At 42.2% G+C, this 16,599-nt stretch overlaps 1 protein-coding gene across 2 annotated transcripts; it reads right to left on the minus strand.

The window, feature by feature from the left end:
- Positions 1 to 10,863: 10,863 nt before the first annotated feature.
- On the minus strand, positions 10,864 to 16,508 carry C4H18orf32 (chromosome 4 C18orf32 homolog). 2 transcript variants are annotated; one of them, XM_065932683.1, is made up of 3 exons: positions 15,010 to 16,508; positions 12,550 to 12,737; positions 10,864 to 11,605 (listed from the first exon to the last, which is right to left on the minus strand). In XM_065932683.1, exons 2-3 carry the CDS (start codon positions 12,712 to 12,714, stop codon positions 11,540 to 11,542), a joined length of 231 nt encoding a protein of 76 aa, XP_065788755.1. In that variant the 5' UTR covers positions 12,715 to 12,737; positions 15,010 to 16,508; the 3' UTR covers positions 10,864 to 11,539. The 2 variants fall into 2 exon arrangements, with proteins under 2 accessions (XP_065788755.1, XP_065788756.1); XM_065932684.1 differs by having other exon boundaries at positions 15,095 to 16,349.
- Between the last annotated feature and the right edge of the window lie 91 nt (positions 16,509 to 16,599).

Here is a 16,599-nt window from a genome sequence, read left to right on the forward strand (position 1 = left end):
ATAAATTTCTTACTTAGCACTGCTTTCACTGTGTCCCATAAGTTTTGTTACATTGTGTTTTTATTTTCATTTGTCTCAAGAGTTTTTTGGAGGGGAGGGCACATCATGCAGCTTGGGAATCTTGGTTCCTCAACCAGGAGTTGAACTTACACCCTTGGCAGTGAAAGCTCGGAGTCCTAACCACTGGACCACCAGGGAATTCCCTCAAGATAGTTTCTAATTTCCCTTGAGAATCTTCTTTTATCCACTAGTTGTTTATGAGTGTGTTTTTTAGGGACTTCTTTGGCAGTCCAGTAGTTAAGACTGTACCCTTCCAATGCAAGGGGCGCAGGTTGGTGAAGCTGGTTGGTGAAGTAAGATCCCACATGCCGCTTGGCATGGCCAAAAACAAAAAAAAAGTGTGGTTTTTAACTTCCAAATGTTTGTGAATTTTCCAGTTGTCCTTCTGTTATTGATTTCTAACTTCCTTTCACTGTGGTCAGAAAGGATACTCTACATAATATTATCTTTTAAATCTATTGAGACAATTTATGGCTTAACATATGCTTCTTGTTATATGAGAACGACCCATGTGCACTTGAGAAGAAAGTGTACCCTCTTGTTTTTGAGTAGTTTCCTACATGTGTCTGTTAGAACCAGTTGACTCACTGCGTTGGTCAAGTCCTCTCTTTCCCTACTTACCTTCTCTCCGGTGGTTCTAGCCATCAGTGAGAGGGCTGTATTGACGTCTCCAACTATTACTATAAACTATCTCTTTTCTCCTTTCAACTTTGCCCATTTTTGCTTCCTATATTTTGATAATCAGTTATTAAGTGTGATTATAGTTTTTTTTGTAATGTTAAAAGAGAAAAAGCAATCTAATAGCCACTGATCTTCAAGATACACTTATTCTTTTTAAGTTAGTCCAGTTCAGTTGCTCAGTCATGTCCGACTCTTTGCAACCCCATGGACTGCAACACGCCAGTCTTCCCTGTCCTTGACCATCTCCTGGAGCTTGTTCAAACTCATGTCCATTGAGTTGGTGATGCCGTCCAACTGTCTCATCCTCTGTCATCCCCTTTCCTCCCACCTTCAATCTTTTCCAGCATCAGGGTCTTTTCTAATGAGTCAGTTCTTCGCATCAGGTGGCCAAAGTATTGGAGCTTCAGCTTCAGCATCAGTCCTTCCAATGAATATTCAGGATTGATTTTCTTTAGGATTGACTCGTTTGATCTCCTTGCAGTCCAAGGGAACCTCAAGAGTTTTCTCCAACACCACAGTTCAAAGGCATCAATTCTTCAGCGCTCAGCCTTCTTTATAGTCTAACTCTCACATCCATACATGACTACTGGAAAAAAACATACCTTTGACTAGACAAAACTTTGTTGGCAAAATAATGTCTCTGCTTTTTAATATACTGTCTAGGTTTGTCATAGCTTTTCTTCCAAGGAGCAAACATTTTTTAATTTCATGGCTGCCGTCACCATCATCATGGCTGCAGTGATTTTGGAACCCAAGAAAATAATCTGTCACTGTTTCCATTGTTTCCCCATCTATCTGCCATGAAGTGATGGGACTGGATGCCAAGATATATTTTTAAGATATACTTTTAGTCAAAAGAAGAAAACTAAGCAGTGACTTAAAGAAAGAGAAAGTAAATACATACCTATGTGTGTATTTGCTTACACCTTCAAAAAATAACTCTGGAAGAAACTGGTAAACCTGACTGTCTCTTAGGAGGCTAACTGGGTTCCTGGGAACCGGGATAGGAAGAAGAAATCTTTCTCTGTGTGCACTCTTATAACTTGTGAATTTTGTACCTTATGAACATATCACTGATTCAAAAAAAAAAAAAGTATGATTAAAGATTTTTAAATACTGTAAACTGAAAACTGTTTAAAAATGGGTAGGTTATGGCTCAAATTAAAAGGATCCTAGAAGGTATTAGATAACTATAAATTCAGTTAGTAGTACAGGCTACTAAAAGAGCTTGCCTATACTCTGGAAAACTCAGATTAGATATGATGGAGAAAAGGGGAAAGAGCTGGGGCTAATTATTCAGTTGTTAGTTTGTTTAGACTCTTCTCCAAAATATTTAAACTGACTTGCAAACACATGAAATACAAAATTCAGAACATTAAAAGCAGGAGGAGGGACTTCACTGCTGGTCCAGTGGTTAAAAATCTGCCTTGTAATGCAGGGGATGCAGGTTCAATCCCTAGTCCAGGAACTAAGATCCCACATGCCAACTACACAGAAGCCCACGTGCTGCAACACAAGATCCCACACAAAAAAGCTGCACCCAAGACATAACGCAGCAAAATAAGTAATTGTTTAAAAAAAAAAAAAAAAAAAAACAGGAGGGAAAGAAGGGCTGGGTCGTAAAGTGGAGCCAAATGGGTAGACCAGGGGTCTCTCAAAACCTCCTGAATTGGATTTTTTATAATTACCAGTTTACAAAGTTCAGAAGTGCAGCTTTCCTGTGTTGCAAGTTGGAACAGATTCCACATGTGAACAAATCTTCACCTGGAGGGTGCTGTCTCTCTTCTTAGAAACTAACGGGTCAAAAAAGACCTCTGCCTGTTAGAAGGTCACTCCACGAGCAGTGTCAAAACTATCTCAAGATTATTGTTTCACGCCTGTCGGTGAATAGTGCTCCCATTTCCAACTTTTCTGAAAAAAGAAGAGCTGACTTTGGAGTCAGACTTGTCTGAATTCTGGTTCAGCTCATAATTATGAGCTGAACAATTTGAGAAAGTCACTACCCTAGTCAGTTATTCGTTATCTCCTGTAACTGAATACCATAGACTGGGTGGCTCAAACCACAGATGCTTATTTCTCCCAATTCTGGAGGTTGGGGAGTCCAGCCCCTGGCGATCAGGGCACTGGCTCATCTGGTATCTGGTGAGAACACTCTTCCTGATCTGCCGATGGCTCTTGCCATCATAGCCCCACACGGTGGAGAAAGAGGGGCTAATTTCTTTCTTTCCTAATACAGACTCTAGTCCTCTCATGGGGGCTCCACCCTCACGACCCCACCCAAACCTAATTACCTCCAAAAGACCCCACCTCCTAATATTGTCCCATTGGGATTAGGGCTTCAATATATAAATTGGGGTTGGGGTGGGGGCGGGAGACAAACATGCAGCCCATAATAGTCACTTAACCTTTTTGAGACTAGTTTTCTACTGGAGACAGTAACACATTCATATGTCATAGTTGCTGTGAGAATTAAATTAAATAATGCATGTAGCATGCCTTTTTCTATAAATTTTAATTCACCTGCATAATCCAGGTGGTAATCATCTCACATGTACTGACAGCTGCCGGTTTCTGGGTGCCCCTCCTAAGGGACATGTACTGTACATTAACCAGAACTAGATTATCCTGCGAAGGGTAATCAGGAGGGAGAGAGGTCTCATGTCCAATGTGAAATGGCTGACAGCACTGAGGATGCACAACTAGATTAAGAAAAGACTTAAAAAAAAAAAAAAAGAAAAGAGAGGAATTTCCTTGGTGGTCCAGTGATTAAGAACCAGCCTTGCAATGCGGGGTGTGTGGGTTCAATCCCTAGTCAGGCAACTAAGATCTCACATGGAATGGAGCATCTTAAGCCCACATGCCACAACACCTGAGCCTGAACTCCACAACTAGAGCATCTGAGCACCCTAATGAAAATTCCTGATGACTCAGTGAAGATACCGCATGCCACAACTAAGACTGGATGCAGTCAAATAAATATTTTTTTTAAAAAAGAGAAAGAAGACTTGAGAAAAATATGATCACTGTTCTCAGAGGTCATGACCCATTTATTTTTGGTGTTCCAGGGAACCAATTTAGGACCATAGGTCTGAAGTTACAGCTTGCAGATTTCAGTTCCATGTAAGAACTTTTTGACAATAAGATCAATACTAATAATCAAACATACGCAAGTTGTTATGACCTATGTACTGTATTTTGTTTAAATCTCCAGACAATCCTATGAGAAAGAGTTGATGTAGAAAGCTAATTTAATGGCCTGAAAAGCACTTCACAATAGGTTGTGAAGTAAAATTAAGCTTCCTAGTAGTGAAATGGTCTACCTGGAAGGAAAATGAGATTCTGATCTCTTCATGTATTCAAGCAGAGGCTGGATTCATCCAGAGGCTGGATGAACAGATAATCAAATAACATCGCTGCTGGGAAAGGACAGTGGCAACTAACCAAGTCTGTCTACTCGAGATGAGGAACGGAGACTTAGGGACCTGCGAGGACGCAGACACTCACTGCACAGCCAGTAAGCTGAGCAGAAGACTGGAATGAGCAGTCCCTTAGGCCTCCTGCATGCAATAGTGATGAATTCCCTGTGATGCCAGCCTTTAGCAGTCAGATAAGACCCAACTGCCAGAATGCTCAGAGGATGTGACTCCTCAGGTCTGGGGTGTTGACTGTGTGGCTGAGTGAGAGGTTACTCTGTTCTCAAGTCCCTCCTGCCTGCAGGAGGGCCCAGCTACATAACTAAGTCCACAGAGTCCCTGTTCCTCTTTCCTTATTTGGAGCCCTGAGGCCACATCTCGCAAAAAAGTTACCTCGACAGCCAGACCACTGCAGTTCCTAATAGTGCATAGTGGAGCTATCCTCTGCTTCATGCTGGAAGAACTTAGGAGCGGGGTCACTGTGTATTTGTATCGGCTTCCTGCTGGGGCCAAATTAGGATGTTGTTGTTGTTCAGTCCCTCAGTCGTGTCTGACTTTTGCAACCCCATGGACGGCAGCAGGCCAGGCCTCCCTGTCCTTCACCATCTCTTGGAGCTTGCTCAAACTCATGTCCATTGAGTTGGTGATGACATCCAACCATCATGTCCTCTGTGGTCCTCTTCTCCTGCCTTCAATCTTTCCCAGTATCAGGGTCTTTTCTAATGAGATGCCTCTTCACATCAGGTGGCCAAAGCATATAGGAGCTTCAGCATCAGTCCTTCCAATGAATATTCAGGATTGATTTCCTTTAAGATAGACAGGTTGGATCTCCTTGCAGTCCAAGAGATTCTCAAAAGTCTTCTCCAACACCACAGTTCAAAAGTATCAATTCTTCTGCGGCCTTCTTTATAGTTCAATCTCACATCCATACATGACTACTGGAAAAACCATAGCTTTTACTATACGGACATTTGTAGGCAAAGTAATGTCTCCACTTTTTAATACACTGTCTAGGTTTTTCATGGTTTCTCTTCCAAGGAGCAGGCATCTTTTAATTCCATGCCTGTAGTCACCATCTATAGTGATTTTGGAGCCCAAGAAAATAAAAGTCTGTCACTGTTTCCATTTCTCCCATCTATTTGCCATGAAGTGATGGGACCAGATGCCATGATCTTAGATTTTTGAATGTTGAGTTTTAAGCCAGATTTTTCACTCTCTTCTTTCACATTCACCAAGAGGCTCTTTAGTTCTTCTTTGCTTTCTGCGACTAGGGTGGTATCATCTGTGTATCTGAGGTTATTGATATTTCTCCTGGCAATCCTGATTTCAACTTGTGCTTCATCCAGCCTGGCATTTCACATGACGCACTCTGCATAGAAGTTAAATAAGCAGGGTGACAGTATTCAGCCCTGACGTGCTCCTTTCCCAATTTTGAACCAGTCTGTTTTTCCACGTCTAGTTGCATAACTGTTGCTTCTTGACCTGCATACAGTTTCCTCAGGAGACAGGTAAGGTGGTTTGGTATTCTCATCTCTTGAAAATTTTTCCAGTTTATTGTGATCCATCCAATGGGTATTGGCAATTTAATCTCTGGTTCCTCTGCCTTTTCTAAATCCAGCTTGTACAATTGGATGTTCTCCGTTGATGTACTGCTGAAACCTAGCTTGAAGGATTCTGAGCATTACCTTGCTAGCACATGAAATGAGCACAATTGTACAGTAGTTTGGATTCTTTGGTATTGCCCTTCTTTGGGATTAGAATGAAAACTGACCTTTTCCAGTCCTGTGGGCACTGCTGAGTTCTCCAAATTTGCAGGCATATTGAATGCAGCACTCTAACAGCATCATCTTTTAGGATTTGAAGTAGTTCAGCTGGAATTCCATCACCTCCAGCAGCTTCTCAGACAGTTGCCCTAGGTTCCTGGCCCCTGATGTACATATATCTTCTCCCAAATACCGATCAAATACTAAGCTTAATGCTGCTGCAAAAGAATTTTGCAGATGTAATTAATATCCAAAATTAGTTGACCTTAAATTAGGGAAATTACTTGGATCTGACATAATCACATGAGTCCTTTAAAAGCATTTTCTCTGGTGGTCCCAGTTTAGAAGTCAAAGATGTGCTCTGCCTTCCTTGGAAGAAAGTGAACATACATACTGTGAGCTGACTATAGGGGCCACACGCCCAGGAACTACAAATAGCCTCTAGGAGCTAAGAGTAGTTCCAGACTGACTAGAGAAAAGTGGGAACCTCAGTGCTACAGACATAGGAAAATGAATTCTGCTGGCAACCAGTGAACTTGGAGGCCCAGATGAGAAGTGCAACATCCTGGTTTCAGCCTGGTGACACCCTAAGTGGACAATCCAGCCATGTCATACCCATATGGCTGACCTGCAGAAAATGTGAGATAATAAACTCATGTTATTTTAAGCCACTAAGTTTGTGATACTCTGTTATGCAACAATAGAAAATGAATACACCAAGGAAGTCTAAAACTTTACCCGCTGAATTACAAGTCAGGAGCAGGACCTCTAGGACTGCGGATGTGCTATGTATAGATCTCAGGGCATCATTTACAATTGTTTTCCGTGTGACGGAACCCTCTGAAAATGGGCAGTGCACGCAACACAAGTGTACATAGCAGTCCTGCAGAAGACTTGCCCTGTTCCAACATCTGGGTTATTTCTTTTTAGGCCATTTAACCATTTTAGATGGAGAAAGCAATGGCAACCCACTCCAGTACTCTTGCCTGGAAAATCCCATGGACGGAGGAGCCTAGTGGGCTGCAGTCCATGGGGTCTCAAAGAGTCGGACATGACTGAGCCACTTCCCTTTCACTTTTCACTTTCATGCATTGGAGAAGGAAATGGCAACCCACTCCAGTGTTCTTGCCTGGAGAATCCCAGGGATGGCGGAGTCTGGTGGGCTGCTGTCTATGGGGTTGCACAGAGTCAGACACAACTGAAGCAACTTAGCAGCAGCAGCAGCAACCATTTTAGTAGAAATGAGCGGATGGGGTTAGGTGTATCTGAAGGTCCATACCAGCTCGACATTTGGAGTGTTTAAGTATATTTTGCAACTACTCCACCATACACTCCCTTCCTCAGTCATACCTTCTCAATCTAACCTCTCCCTTCACTTAAATACATCTACCGGTAGTCTGTCTTTCTTAAGGAACTGTTTGCCTTATTAACAAATATGACTTTGAGGACAGAACTAGCTGGTTATGTTGGGAGGAAACCACAAGAGAACTTCCCCTTTTTTCTTTTGATTATAAGTGAACCTGGGACATTTAGCTTTAGGTAGCTCAAGAGGCTTAGGATCAGTGGGTAGTTCTTTTCAATCCCATCAATCTGTTGAACAGATCAACACATCAGAAGGGGTCATTTCGAGTAGTGCTGACTCACTTGTTTCCTTGGAATGAAGCTCAATAATGAAAAAGACATGACAAAACCCAAGTCTTTCAGGAGAGCCTCAAAAGACTGTCTGAGAAAATGTGTCCAAGAGACAGGAAATGCAGTTAACTAGCACAAAATCAGTTCTTGCAAACTCAGTTAAGAAAAAAGTCATGCTAAATGTGGGCAAAATCGAACCTTGAAAACAAGTCAACGTTAATTAGTCTACACTCTTCTCCACTTCTGCCCCATTATTCCCACTAAGGTCTGACAAGGTATCAGCCACTGTGACTGCTCTGCAGGGGGTCAATGTCAAGACAATTTAAGGGTATGGCTTTGGAATCCTAGACTCTACACCTAACATACATATAATATAGACTAACATGTTAGGGCTGATATGGGGTGGAGCAAGATAATACTTGTGTGGTATAGAACAGTGACTACCAAATCCAGTCCAAGGATAGATGATTTTTCACCAACTATAAAGAGAAAAACATGGCCAAAATTGTGAATTTCTCATGAAAACACAAAGATATCCTGTATAAATGTATTCGTGTTAATAGGCTATTGTTACTCTTTATTCCCATGTTCCTTTTCACTCTTTTGCTGTCAAAATGTCTTTTATGAAATAAAGGTGATAATAGATCACATCATTTTAATACATTCCCACTTGGCAAAATAAAAAGTTGGCACCTATGTTGCAGGAAGGAGGACCCCTTCCAGGGCCCGAAACCGGGCTCTTGTCTAACACAAGGAAATGAATTGTCCGAGGAGACACATGTGCTGACAAAGCAAGAGGTTTTATTGGGAAAGGGCGCCCCGGCGAACAGTAGGGTCAGGAACCAACAGCTGTCACATGGCTTGCAGTCTGTTTTATGGTGATGGGATTAGTTTCCCATTGGTTGTCTTTAGCCAATCATTCTAACTCAAGAGTCCTTTCTGGTGGTGCATCCTTGTTCAGCCCAGATGAGTGCCAGAGAGGATTCTGGGAGGTGGTTGGACATGTGGTATCTCATCTTGACCTTTCCTGAACTCAGGTTGGTGGAGGCTTATTAGTTCGGTGTTCCTTACCAGGACCTGTCTAAAACAACTCATGCAAATGGCTACTATGGTGCCTGGCCAGGGTGGGCGGTTTCAGTCAGTGTGCTTCCCCTAACAACTATGGATCATCCTCTTCAGAAATTTTTAAGAAATTTCTGGCGGCACTGGCTCTTATTTCAGCACTCAGGCTCCAGCACTTGGGCTTAGTTGCTCTGTGGCAAGTGGAATCTTAGTTCTTGGACCAGGGATCAAACCTGTGTCCCCTGCACTGCAAAGGAGATTCTAAACCACTGGACCACCAGGGAAATCCACTCCTCAACATTTTAAAAAATATATTTTTTAGTAGTATGTAAAAATACAAGATTGGGAACCACTAGTCTCTCTCTCTGATGTGAGACTGCTAGAAGTAGAAATGGCCTTAGAAAATCAGGAATTCTAAGGAAGGTAGGTTTAAATGAACTGGAATGATCTAGGGGATCACTTTTCAAAATTATCTGTGTTAACTTTAGGGAAATTCAGTACTGAATTAGAAAAATTGGTATGCTTCAGGAACACGAACACTGAAGGAGTAAACCAACAGAGGAAGATGTGAGATCCAGGGAACAAGAGATGCAACACAGAAGTGGTGAAGAGAAGTCCTAAGGACTGCCCCTGCGCCCTGCACCCAGGCAGCAACTAGTCAATGCAGGAAGTGTAGGGGGAGAAAAGGAAGCAATTGCAGGAAAGAAATGCTCTGTGAACAGCAACTTGATCACACTACACCCACAACCCAAGCAGGGAGCTGTAGTCACCTGCTCATCCTATCAGTGTCCTAGCAAGGAGACGATGGTAGCTGTGAGATAAAGCAGTGACCCAGAGCCACTACTAACAGATGCCATCACCACTAGGCCCAAAGAGACAAGGAGAGGGAGAGTTAGTGGAAACTGGAAGGAGTCATGTGGAGTTGGTCACCATAAGGTTCAGTGACTTCTGGCTGAGGAACACACCTGACCTGAAGACACCTTGAAGGGAAGGAGCCAAGGAAAAAAATACCCTGACCTCACACTTTCCTTTACTCTCTCCCATCTCCTGCTGCAGATACCACTGGCCAAACCAACAGATCCCAGAGAAGGGATCCCACTTCAGAGAAAGGATTCACAGGAAGCCCACTGAGGTAGTCCATACAGCTTTCTTGAGCGGGAGGGTAGGGTGAGGGAAGCAAAGATTTGGAGGGACAAATGGAAGACATCTAGAGCACACATGATGATATATATACTGATCAATAGGTAAAATTTTGCAAATTTTGCCTCAAAATTTACAAAAATAGTATTTGGAGGATGTATGGGAGAAGAGGGAATATAGTGTAAAATAGCTATATCTCAGTCATGCAGAACTCATTAACGTTTACAGCTGATAGCTTCAAAAACTGTATACATGTATTACTTAGAAATATGAAGATAAATCATGAGATAAAAGCAACAGCTAAATGAGTAAATTCTTTGGGGACTATGAGAATAAGGATATTATAAACCTTGCAATATTATTTGGTTTTTAAAAAATGGTATGCTTAATAAAAACTTCATTTAACAAAGTTGCTGGGTGGCTATAGGAAAAGCTAATAGTGGCTACCGTCTTTGGAGCCAGAATAAAGGAATGAGAGTAGAGAAAGGATATTTTTCATTTAACCTGTCCTAGCATTGTTCTATGAACATCTGCTACTTTCACAATATAGTTTTTAATACCTTAAAAAGCAATCCAAGTTAATCAACTGGATTTAGCAGCTAACAGGAATTTATCTAATCCCTCAGCTGCGCTGGGGTAGAAAAACTGAAACAGACTCATTTCTATCAAAAGAAGTTCAAGGTGGATCAATGACTTAACCAGATAGTTTAACAGAGCCTCAGTTAAGATCCAGGACTTCATTGGGGACCCAAGGTGGGGCGTTCCTTCTAACTTCTCCTTACTTCAGAGAGAACAAACATTATATAAAGATATGTCTTGCCATCTTTGAATATTTGTATATCCCAATAGTAGAGGGAAGAAGCCCAGGGATGAAAGACCATGTGGGCAGGCCCAGACCCGCAAGTAACTTACCAGTCAAATCACAGTTGCTAAAAACCACTAACTTTAGGGTATATTATTATGGAACAAAATAACTGACACAATCTAAATTTTTTTTTTAAAAAGAAGAAAGTATCACTGCCCCATAACTATTCTGATGCCATCACACTATTCCAATCCTGCTTTCTGATGCAGTTAAAAAATCTTGCTTTTAAATATTTAAAAGAAAAAAGAACAAGCTAAACTGAATATTTAATACATTTGTAGGAACAGAAGGAACAAAACAAGGATTAGAATTTTATATTACACATTAGACATTTATGTAAAAGATGTTCCATTTTCCAGAGAGGTTTCCCCTATTTCCCTGTCTTTTCTATCTTCCTCAGAGCAATAAATAGTAATTACTATTCTCACAGATAAGCTACTCCTTTGAGTTGGACAGTAACTACATCTTTATTTCAAGTTTTTATCATCTCCAAAAACTACCTTTCATTTGACTGCAGAGTCTCACTGCAATGTTTCACAGTAAAATTACACTACTCAAATTTGAAGAATTTGAATAAAATTCCGAATAAAAGCTAGAGCCCCCAGGGATTTCTAGGTACTGACTTAGTAACAGTGGCTACTGGCACAAACCTTATATATTTATTCATATTTTTAAAACTGCAATAAAGGAAATGAAAGCTACTTTAATGAAAAAGGAACTCAGGAATGAGGTCGTTAAATATAACTAGCTACATTTTAAATACAAATACCAGGTATTCCCTGATTAGTGTCAGGTAAATATCTAAACTATTAATATCTAACCCAAATTCTGGTCTTGGAAAAAGATCAGAGACAATTACAAAGAAGGTGCTTCATAGTATCAGGTCCATTTTTAAAACAATGAGATCCTTCGGGACAATCAGTTTAGTCTTTCTTTTTATCACAGATTTCTGTTGGTCCTCTTGTTGGTAATCCATTTATGTCTGCACCCTAAAATGAAAAAATATTTTAGATATCATTACAAAAAAAGACATTATAAGAGATATTCTCTTTAAAAACACAAACTTCAGAATGAAAAACTACTGGAAATGTGCAGGTTGGCTAAATTCGTGCAGGTGATTGAATTTAATAATCACCAACACTAAAGAAAACACAGTTGTCTAAATATTCATTAAAAAAATAACTGCATTACAAGAAGAAAACCTCTACTCATTACATCTCTTATCAAAGTTATCAATCAGAGAAACTGGCTTATTCAGAATCATCTTTTGTCCTCTATTAGCTATTTACCATTACTCTTACCAGACAGGAAATACTGTTACTATCTTGCAAGAAGCCAATGCATAAATCAGAGGACTTACTTAAAACCTTAATTTAAACCAAGTGTTAATTATAAATAGAAAATTCCAAACCCCAATTAAGAGAGAAATTTAGACTTTAGTAGTTTTTTTCTTTTGAACTTTTTCTTTTGTATTGGCGTATAGCTGATTAACAATGTTGTGATTTCAGGTGAACAGTGAAGGGACTCAGCCACACACATACACGCATCCATTCTCCCCCAAAACCCCTCACATCCAGGCAGCCACACAACACTGAGCAGAATTCCATGTGCTATACAGTAGGTCCTAGTTGGTAATCCATTTTAAAAATAGCAGTGTGTATATGACCATTCCAAACTCTCTATTTCTTCTCTCTGGCAACCATAAGTTCATTTTGTAAGTCTGTCTGTTTTGTAAGTTCATTTGTGTAATTTATATAAGGGATATCATATTGTATTTCTCCTCTGGAAATTTAAACATATTAATGAAGTTTCTCGTTCAAAGAACTTAACTTTCCAAAAGTCACTATGGTTCAAAGAACTTGATTTTCCAAAAGTCACTATTTTACCCTGACTATACGGCCCCCACCCATTCAAGGCATTTTAATGTTCTTACCTTATAGTCTCCTTTGCCTTTGTTTTTATCGTTGGTTTCTCGTATAGCTTTCCGAGGCCACATACGGCTAACAAAGGGGGAGATCAGAGGGTATATATATGGCTCCAGGAACTTTTTGTAGACCCAGAGCAGAACTGGAATGACGATACAGGGAATGCACACCATTGTCCCAGATGTGAGTTCCTGAACTATTGACAAACAGCAGAAAAAACAAATCAGGTCATCATAGACTAATGACTGAAGGAATATACCTAGATTAAAATATATGAAAAGACTATTTCTACACTGAAGGAAAAACTTAAATCACACTACAGGTACTACTGTAAAGCAAGAGTCTATTCATTAAAATGCTTCTATCTACAAGGGAAAGGAGCAACAGGTAGTAGACTTGAATGTAAGAGTGAGGATAAGCCTGCCTCCAAAACTGTCCAACACTGTTTCACAATCATAAATTTGGTGATAAAGGAAAGACAGGGCTTCCCAGGTGGCTCAGTGATAAGGAATCCGCCTGTTAATGCAAGAGACATGGGTTCAGTCCCTGGGTGGGGAAGATCCCCTGGAGAAGGAGATGGCAACTCACTCTAGCATCCTCGCCTGGGAGATCCCTTGGACAGAGGAGCTTGGAGGGCTGCAGTCATAGGGTCATCCAACACTTCTTAGCACTGAGGATGAGGCAATTAAGCCCTTTACCCACATCAACTCAATTAACCTTCAAAACACCTAGTCAGGTTGGGTACTTGGCGTTTCCATTTACATATAAAGAAAAGGAGTCACCAAAACATTAAGGAATTCGGAGTAATTACTGGTGAATGAGTAAGCATTGTTAAACTAGGCAATTTAAAATGATTCACAACACAAGCGAGGAATGATATAGATAATCCAATCTGAAATAAAAATGTACATGTACATCAGGGAATGACCACTATTTTACAAAGGATTCATAACTAAAGAAAACAGTCCTCTAGTCTCAGGAGGCACGAGTGGTGGTAAAGAAACTGCCTGCAAAGGCGGGAGATGGAAGAGACACAGGCTGGATCTCGAGCAGGCAGACCCCCTGGAGAGGGCACAGCAACCCATTTCAGTATTTCTGCCTGGAGAATCCCGTGGACAATGGAGCCTGGCAGGCTATGGTCCACAGGGTCACAAAGTCAGACACAACTGAAGCCAAGTGAGCGCACACATGTGCCAGCCAAATTAAAATAATTTAGGAATTTGCCAAAAATATTTTGCTCCAAACTTTTAAAGAACATATCCTCTGATCAAAATAAAGCAAAGAAGCAAGAGTCTTTTTCAGCATTTTACAAGGAATATTTTGGGCTAATAGACTTTTAGAATCTCATCTGAAGAGCTTCAGATTGGTTTAGGTCTTACAAGTACCACAGCCTAATAATCAAGCAGGAACCAGGGGAGCTGCCTGGATTTGAGACCTGCTTTCATTATTTTCTAGACAGTGTTCCTGAGCACGTTACTTGACCAGACAGTGCCTTAATTCTTCCATGTGTGAAAAGAAGATATATATTAGTATCTATATCAAAGGGATGTAGTGTGGACTAGACAATAGGAATACAGACCTCAGAACAGTGTCCGCATATGGTAAGCACTATCTAAATGTTGTTACTAAAAGAAAAAAACCCCAAAACAGATTAAAAAATTGGAACCTGTCCAAAGCCCACACTTTAGGTAACTAGAGCTGGCTAAAACCAGAACTCCTAATTCTAGTTTCCTAGCTAAACGCTCTTGCATTTCCCCTTCCCAAAACACACAATCATCATGATATTCCCCTTTCTAACACTTTAAAAAACGAAACCCTTCAAAACAACTGGCAATGCTACCGAGCACCAGGATAATACGATGACTTGCAAGCGTTCCATCATAAAGATTCACGTTTCTAACCTACTTGAAATTGTTTTAAATAAATTCTCAAGAACAATTACTACTAGTTACTTCTGTCATAATTATGGCTTAGAAAGGCCTAGAAACTGTGGCTTAAGAAAGGTCTAGAGGTGGCTATGATAAGTTAATAAAAAATAATTTCATTTACTGTCTCCAAGCCAATTATCGAATATTACAACACAGTGAGATAAATGGATCGAAACTGCTGGAGGAGAGGAATTTCTTTCACTCGACTCAGTCCAATACGATGGACAAGAAATAGCTAACGCTCTTTGAGAACAGGCAGCAGCTGAGGAGGGGGAACGTCTGCTCCTGGAAGGAATCAGTCCTCCAGAAATCGGTCTGGAGACAAAAGAGAGCGGGACAGGCCGAGTCAAAGGTAAGGACTGAGAGAGAGGAGAGAGGAAGAGCGAAAAGGGGGTGACGATAATAAAAAGTGATACCGACAGTTCAGGCCAGAGAGCGGATCCGGAGTAAGAGGAGGCAGGAGCGGGTGGACGCGGGCGCAGGGCAGGCAAAGGGCGAGGTGGGCGGGAGGCAGACGCGCGGGGCTGGGGGCTGCTGTACCGTGAGGGCAGGAGAACCGCGCTGCGCACCGAGGCCACCGCCCACGCCGCCCCGATCCCCCAGGCCACTACCCGGCCCGGCTCACCGGCGACGATCAAGTCTCAGGGGCAGTATCCACGCTTCCGGAAGTAGGGTCGCGGGGACGCGCCGAGCCGAGCCAATGGTACCGCAGGAGGGGCCGACAAAGGCGCGCATGCGTCAGCCTGACGACGCGCCGGACGTAACGGGTCGCCCGCCGGGGGCGTGGACGACTTCCGGCGCGGCTGCGGCAGTCACTCGAGCCTGCCGGCGAGGTGGAAGCACTCGCTTTCTCAGGTGCTCCGTCGCCGAGCAACACCCACGACGCTGGGCCCGGAGGATGGCGCCTTTGCGAGCGGCTCACCACCTGTGTGAAAGCTTGCTTCACAGTGACGGCTAGCATGTTTTCGAATGCAGCTGTGACTGAGCTCATCCTCTTTAGTCGCTAGGTCTCCGACTTTTTGCGACCCAATGGACTGTAGCCGGCCAGTATCCTGTCCGTAGGATTTCCCGGCCAAGAATTCCGGAGTGGGTTGCCACTTCCTTCCCCATTTTAAGACCTGCTACAAGGGTCTTAAATTCCAGAGCACGGAAAATTAACATTCAAGTCGATTTCGAGGGATTTATCTTACAAACAATGGCCGTACCACTTCAACTCCCACTGGGACAGCTGCTATCAGCTAGGCTTTGATTGCTCCTGGGCTTCCCTGGTAGCTCAGCTGGTAAAGAATCTGCCCGCATTGCGGGAAACCTGGGTTTGATCTCTGGATTGGGAAGATCCCCTGGAGAAGGGAACGGCTACCCACTCCAGTGTTCTGGCCTGGAGAATTCCATGGACTGTAGTCTGTGGGGTCGCAGAGTCGGACACGACTGAGCAACTTTGACTGATCCTACATTGTGGTAGCTCAAACAGTAAAGAACCTGCCTGCAACGCAGGAGACCAGGCTTCAATCCCTGGGTTGGAAAGTTCCTCTGGAGAAGGGAATGGCAGTCCACTCCAGTATTCTTGCCTGGAGAATTCCACGGACAAATAAGCCTGACAAGCTACAGTCCGTGGGGTCAGAGTCGGACACGACTGGGCAGCTAACACACATATTGCAGGTGGCACAGTAAATGCTACTGTTTTAGGAGTCCTGCAGGTCCTCCGATGTTCACTAAATTCAATCCCTGGGTCAGAAGATCCCCTGGAGGAAACCCATTCCGGTATTCTCGCTGGGATAATCCAATGGACAGAGGAGCCTGGCAGGCTAGTCCCTGAGGTTGTATAGAGGAGGACACCAATGAAGCTAACACCTCACGCCAGAACAAAAACCCTGAAAAAAAAAACATGCTAAGTCAAAGCATTGTGATTTAGATGAAAAGTCCAGAATAGGCAAATCAACATAAGTATAAGCTCAGGGCTGGATTGGGTTAGGAGGAGACAGTCAACCACTGCTAAGGTTTCTCTTTGGGATACTGAAAAGCCTCTAAAACCCCAGTTATGGATGCATAACTAAATACAGTAAATGCTATTTCAGTAGCAGACTTAGGGTGCTTTAAGTTAAAAAAAAGTAGGTGGAAAAGAGTCAGAAA

This window comes from Muntiacus reevesi, chromosome 4, assembly GCF_963930625.1.
Source record: "Muntiacus reevesi chromosome 4, mMunRee1.1, whole genome shotgun sequence".
NCBI lineage: Eukaryota > Metazoa > Chordata > Mammalia > Artiodactyla > Cervidae > Muntiacus > Muntiacus reevesi.

Coding starts and splice junctions, on each gene's coding strand:
- C4H18orf32 (XM_065932683.1), bottom strand. CDS start 12,714: ATGGTGTGCATTCCCTGTATCGTCATTCCAGTTCTGCTCTGGGTCTAC. Junction 11,606..12,549: donor AAGGCAAAGGAGACTATAAG/GTAAGAACATTA, acceptor TTTTCATTTTAG/GGTGCAGACATAAATGGATT.